Source organism: Lissotriton vulgaris, chromosome 2_1, assembly GCF_964263255.1.
Source record: "Lissotriton vulgaris chromosome 2_1, aLisVul1.2, whole genome shotgun sequence".
Classification (NCBI taxonomy): Eukaryota; Metazoa; Chordata; class Amphibia; order Caudata; family Salamandridae; genus Lissotriton; species Lissotriton vulgaris.
In genome coordinates, this window is record NC_141687.1 from 1849634109 (window position 1) to 1849640894 (window position 6786).

At 46.0% G+C, this 6786-nt stretch overlaps 1 protein-coding gene across 1 annotated transcript in view; it reads right to left on the minus strand.

Annotated features, from left to right (window-relative positions):
- The window catches only part of CLN6 (CLN6 transmembrane ER protein), an 83792-nt gene extending 79226 nt beyond the window's left edge, over positions 1-4566 (minus strand). The window contains exon 1 of the mRNA XM_086958014.1: positions 3338-4566. Within this exon, the coding sequence (XP_086814140.1) occupies positions 3338-3393 (56 nt within the window). The 5' untranslated portion in view covers positions 3394-4566. The remainder of the gene's footprint in view (positions 1-3337) is intronic.
- Positions 4567-6786: the final 2220 nt, after the last annotated feature.

The following is a 6786-nucleotide window of genomic DNA, read 5'->3' on the forward strand; positions in this document are numbered from 1 at the left end:
CACAGGGTAATGTACTTCATGGGAGCACTTGGTGAAATTCCTCGTGATCAGTGCGTGATGTGCTCCAGTGGACACAAGGAGGTGCATAATGGGGCACACTTCGATTCACAATAGCTTGGTTTACAATAAAGTCAAAGAGAACTCAAAATTTCCCATGTTATGGCTTGATTATCTTGTTCACCCATGGCTTTTGTTTAATCTGGTGTTAGCCAAGACCATTTGATTTTACTAAAAGTGTATGTATAGTGAACTTACTTATCGGGACTTTCAGTAGGCCCTTTTCGTCCACTGGCCTGTTTTTTCTTTCACGTTTCTTCCGCCCACTACAGAATGGGGCAGTGGGTCAGCCCACTTTAGCCATTGGCTAACTTCACTGTGAGTGACAGCATTCTGCCCTTTCACAAGGAGCACATGCACACACAACGTTGTTCCCTTAAGTGCAAGGGGCTACTATAGAAATGTGTGATTAGTGAGACCATAAAAATGTTTGCTTTTAGACAATTTGTTTTATTTACATTGCTGAAGGCCCGGCAGCTTCCCAAACAATAAAGTTTTGTAAAAGCCACAATAAAACAAAATAAGCATTGACAAAGCCAATGGTCCACCTATTTCCTTTGCCAATGCTTCTCTTACTTTGCCTTCTATTACTTGTAGTAGTTTTAAATAGCACTGTCAGACATTCTTTCTAATGCGTTTGGGTGACTTGTTTAGAGACCAAGAAAGCAAATTGAGAATAGATGCCATATCTAAAACATTATTGTTTGTAAAGGCTACCATTAGGCATAAAGGCACACCTATAGAGTTGCAAAATGATGTGTGACACCTTGAGCTGGTCATAGGTTTTTGACCAGCACTGTTTTGCAAAACTACAAGCTCCAAAATGTAAACTTATTTTAAATGAAGATGTTCCACATTACATAGACCTATTGCAGCTACACACAAGGCCTGATGGTTATTTAAAACAAGCACTGGCAAAGCAAATAGGTCGGACTTTGGCTACCATCCTTTTGTCTTAACAATTGTTGTCCGTCATGTTTTTTTATAAAATGTTATTGTTGGGAAGCTGCCAGAACCTCGCCATCATAAAAAACATAGACTAAAAGTAAGAAGCACATTTTTCTAGTCTAAAAAAAGCACATATTGCCATAGCAGTCCATGCTGTTGATGGGAACTACTTTGTGTGACGATATGCTCCTTGTGAAAGAGCAAAATGTGCCAATTACAGTGAAGGTAGACAATGGCTAAAGTAAGCTTTCCTACTGCCCCGTGCTGTATTCTGTTGCAGGCAGAAGAAAATTGTCATGGCACAACAGACCAATGGATGAAGAAGGCTGGCTGAAAGCCCCATTAAGTATATTTCATAAAACAATTTTTAAAAACGGAAAAGGTCTTGACTAAGGCCACAGCTAAAAACCGACAACCATAATACTGCTTTTTATTATGTCCAAAAGTTGACTTGTTTGTGGTTTGCTACGGTAAATTGTAGTTTTCTTAATTTTATATGGTACTTTCTCACAATATGAAAACAAAAAGTCCATCTTGTAGCAAGTTGACCCATTTTTCATTTAAGTGCTTCATCTCAAACATCTTCGTGGCAATGGTCTACTTTCCAATGCAGTTATGAAGGAACCTATGGAATTGATAGTTTTAATGGCAACATCATATGCAGTATTATTATGTCTGCAGAATGAAACTTCATTCCTGGAGTATGGTGTTTGCACATATCTCTTGATCAACCAATGGGAAAGCAAACAATTCCACATAGTGCACTGAGCATCCTTTATCTTGCGTCTCTATAAGGTTGAAGCACAAAAATGATATAAGTGACAGTCAGAAAGCCAAACCTAAATATAACAGATATGGTGCCACTGCTAAGTGCAAATCTCATAGCATCAGTCCCCATTGACAAAAACAACACTGCCATCCCAAGTTTAAACAAGACAAGAAACTTAGAAAACAACCACACGACAGCTCTCTCAAACTGTCTTGACAATAAATACTAAACAACGTCCTTGCTCATAACAAAAAACTAGTCTCTTCACACAGTCTGGCTAGATCTCCTGCTTTACACCTCTCAGCACCCAATTAGCGCCAGGAAACTTACGGTGTCAGAGCGCTATAGAAAATCCCCTTAAGATAAGATAAGATCAAATGGAGATATCCATGTGTCACCCAACATTTTCAACCTGCATACCGTTTTTGCACAAAATTCAGCAGAAATATTCACGACAACTCCAAATAATGAACTGTGCCGGTCGAAGGTAATTCACAGGAAAACCAAAAATGCTATATTTCAACCACTGGCAACAAATGCACCCGTGGCAATACTGCGAGGATGACCCATCACTGCTTTACAATATAGGATTTCCCACCCACCCCCGGGTCTCCTGCCAGAAACCACTTTAGTACAGGAATTGAATTAAAGATATATTTGTGTTTATTTCAGAGCAGTTTCTGAGGCAACTCAGGCATGCACCTGCAAAATGTAACCCCAGAACAGCTTGTCTCAATCAAGCTGCTCCTACTTACCTGGTCCCTCTGTGTTCCCTGGACCCCCTGTGCCTGTAGGACACGGGAGGGGGGTACATCATCTCTTAAAAACAGACCGTTCAATACAAAAACCAGGAGAATATGCAAGGTTGCATCTCCAGCTCAGCCCACAGAGAGCAATTCCACTCACTTTAACTACAAATACAAGTGTGTGCCCAACCTCGCCTGGTCTTACTTCCGACAGCCATGAGCATCCCCGAACTCATCACTGTACCCCAAAACCATATGACAACAGTGCAGCAGGATGGGGGGCAAAGAAGCCTGTTATTGTGTACAGTGAAAAAAGAAAGACTTTTTAACACTCCAGGTGCCTGCTTAATTATAATAACGACAACCACCTCCGTCGTATTCAGTCACCCCACCACTCCCTTCTTGGTGAAAGAAACGGGACAATTGGCTTATCTGGTTTCCTCTTCTGAGAAGGGTCCTGCTGGCTTCTAAAAGCCTGTCTGTGTACTTGTGACACAAATACATAATTTGCATTGACCCAATAAAAGGCAGCATCATTCCAATAAAAGCGAGCGATGTGCTACCCGGCACGATGCAATATTAAGAATACCTAAAGTATTTAATGCGTGTAGGAATTTAATATGATTTTCATGAAAGTGCTGGATCACGACTAACGGAGCCTGACAGCCTCTGTGAAAGTGCCACCTTCTCACACTGCCCAATACCCATAGGTGTACCACCTGCCTCAAGACTTCACACTGCATCACCTCGGCTGCAGAGTACTTGAGGGGTGGTCGGTTGCACATTTCCGTACATGACTTTAATGATAGAAACAAACCTGCTCTGATACAGGGAGCCCTGCTGCGCAGACCCCAGGTACTGCCTGTTCCGCATCTCTTCGCTTCTCCTGCAGCACTTTTTTCTGCTCTTCCGCTTCGGGACTCCAGCACCGCTTGTCTTCTCCTGCAATGCCGCACTTATGATGCACTTCTCTTGCACACTTCACTTCAGCTTCTTCTTTCCTGTCCTGCTTCACTTCTAATGCACCGAGTCCCTGCTCCTGCACTATTCTTTTCCACAGCACCACTTCATTTCAGATGCACAGCTTCACTTCGGGTGCACTATCTCCCGCTTCACTCCAGCCGTACTACTTGCCCGCGTCGCTTCGCTTTTAATGGACCGAGTCCCTTCCCTTGCACCACTGCCTCCACGAGCACCACTTAATTTCTCATGCTCCACTTCCGAGCACCCTTTCGCTTGTCCGGCACTACTTCTCTTCCCCAGCAACTCTTCACATTTCCTGCGCCGCTAATTCTTGCACGCAGCTCGGTTGGTCTCAGCTCCTGCGCGCAGCCGTCTTTGAGTCAGGGCGCATCTACAGCTCAGTGCACAAAGCGCCAGTGATCCGCGGTGATGAAGAACTTCTTTGTACACACATCATACCAGCAAACGCGTCCACTTCCTGTGCACACAACTCGCGTGAACAGTACAGCTGTCCAGGTCCCGTGATCGGTACAGATGCACGGCTCCTGTGCATACCGCTTTTTTTTCGTCTGTACGGGTGTCCAACTTCGCCCTCCACGCCCGCTTCTTGGGCCAGCACAGAAGGAGGGGTCCGGTCCGATGCACACAGTTCTTGCGATCTGGGCTGATGCCGGCTCCTGTTAATATCAGCACACAGATCCTGTCCCTGTGCACATACGTAAAACTCGTGCACCCTGCGCTGCTGTTCAGCACAGATATCCAACTCCTGTGCACACAACTCTTGTGAGGAGTGCACGAGTCCAGATTATGCCCACTTGGCGCCTTTGATCAGTGCAGATCCCAAGCGGCTGTGCATGCAACACACACCTCCAGAGGTGATGAGCTGTTTCCTCAGCACCGCCTGCGCACACTGCTTACGCCGCACGCATCTATGTGCATATAGCTCACGTTACGTTCTTGTAGTTCATGTGCCCTGCCTTTCCCATGCTAAGCATTGCCCGTGCACAGTTCTACATGCGGTAGGTCCCGTCGGTTCTACATGTGGAAGAGCCCCGTGGGATGGTTTACTCCTCTATTTGTCACATGATCCAATTCGCTGTCCATCCCCTTAAAAGACCAGGAAGGGAGGGTAGGAGGCAGATCTGATAGGTTAGCTAGACTGCTGCTAGCAGCTGATTGGCTGCATTCAGCTATCTGCAGTGCGTAGAAGGGGTGCTCGGACGGCCATGCTCTGTGTGGCGCACAGACGGCACAGTGACCAAGTGGGAGTTCAGGAAGTCGGTTAGCAGTGAGTTGAAGGCCAGTTAGGGTGACAAACTGGCATGGGTGCAAATTCAGGAAGGTGAGTGTAAAAATCCATGGCAAAGGGTCAAAATTCAGGACAGAAGATCAAAATTCAGGACAAAACTTCGGGACAAAAGGTAAGTCTTACATACACATCAGAGGAGGTCGCGCAATAAAGTCACTGTCCACAACTTCCTAGTCAGCAAGAAAGGCCACTTTATTGAGACAGGTTATAAACAACACATCAAACCACTTCTTTATTTATTTATTTAATTACTAATTCAAACTGCTCTCAGCCTAACAGATCATTCCTACCCACTGATAAACCCCCCACCAAGTTAACCCTAACCAAACCAGAAGCCCCTAACTCTTATGTATACCCCTTCCTTTCCTACAACTGCCTATTGAGGATGAACCAACCCGCTCCAGGCTGCCCACCCCCCACTAAAATCCGCCCAAAAAGAAAACCAACCTGTCTTAAAGTGGCAAAATAAAAAAAAAAAACTAAACCAGCACGTAAGCACTGGAAAAACAAAAAGGCCTAAAGAAAAAAGGGGGAAGGGTGGGTGGGACAAAAACTAACCTCGCCGCCCGCCTCCCTAGTGCGCAATGCTCCCTAGCCCTGTGCTGGCCCTAATTCCCCCACCTGGCCCTCATTAATCAATGCCCCACCTGCCGTGGCCATTGACCCGCGCGAACCTACCCGGGGAGAGACCGGCTCGCGCTCGGCTCTCCCCGGGTCCCCCCTCACGCAATAAAGTCACTGTCCACAACTTCCTAGTCAGCAAGAAAGGCCACTTTATTAAGACAGGTTATAAACAACACATCAAACCACTTCTTTATTTATTTATTTAATTACTAATTTAAACTGCTCTCAGCCTAACAGATCATTCCTACCCACTGATAAACCCCCCACCAAGTTAACCCTAACCAAACCAGAAGCCCCTAACTCTTATGTAAACCCCTTCCTTTCCTACAACTGCCTATTGAGGATGGACCAACCCGCTCCAGGCTGCCCACCCCCCACTAAAATCCGCCACCCAGGAAAACCTTTAGAGTTTTCCTGCCCCACCCAAACAGTTAAAGTGAACTCTGAGAGCACCACAATTGAAAATCAAGAACTTTTGCAATTAAATCGGTTAACTCTAAAAGATAAAATGAGTGACCCATGCGAGAAAGGTGGACAGCATCCTCACGAAATAGGCGCCATTCCGAAACCTGCAAATGAGGGTGAGCCAAAGCATAAATAAAGAAATCATTACAAAACAGTCTCATAGAACGGTTCAGCTACTTCCGTGCTTTGTCCATCGCAGAATCATTCCTTGCACCTGTCCAGTGAAGTTGAGGCACAAATTCTGTCCAGATCATCATGGTGCTCGCCCATGCGTCTCTGAGTAGCTCCAGATCCATTTGCCGTGTTATAATCAAAGTTAAGCCAGATAAAGAGACCAGGTCGTTCTCGCCCCGAAGAATGACTAGCAGGTCAGGCGGGCCCCCACCCGTAATACCAAGAGTAGCCAGCAAAGGAAACAACCCCCCCCCCAAAGCATTCCTCCAAAACCATGCCAAACAACCTCATGGGTTAAACTGTTAAGACCTAAAGATCGCCCACAAAGTTGTCCTTCTGCAGCCACTGCAGCCCACGACACAAAGGAATGTCCAATAATCCACACCCTCCGGTTTAAGCCAGCCAGCCTGAGCCAGGGACCTAGTAGAAAAAGAAATGGTAACGAAGCAAAGATGTGCTACTTTCTCACATAGTGCTCGCAACACCCTGACCTCAACCTCCCAATTCTCCGGATCTGAGACCAGTCCCACCCCTGCCGGGCAGCCGCAGTCGCCACCCCAATACTAAAGGAATGGGTACCAAATCGTGAAGGCTCCAATCCCAGAGCTAACAATACCTTCCGTAACACAGCCAATAACTGGATAACCGTAACAGGACTGCCATCAGCGGGACAAAAGAGCACACCAGACGAAAAGCACAAGACTTCAAAAACACTCCCACTCACACACCGG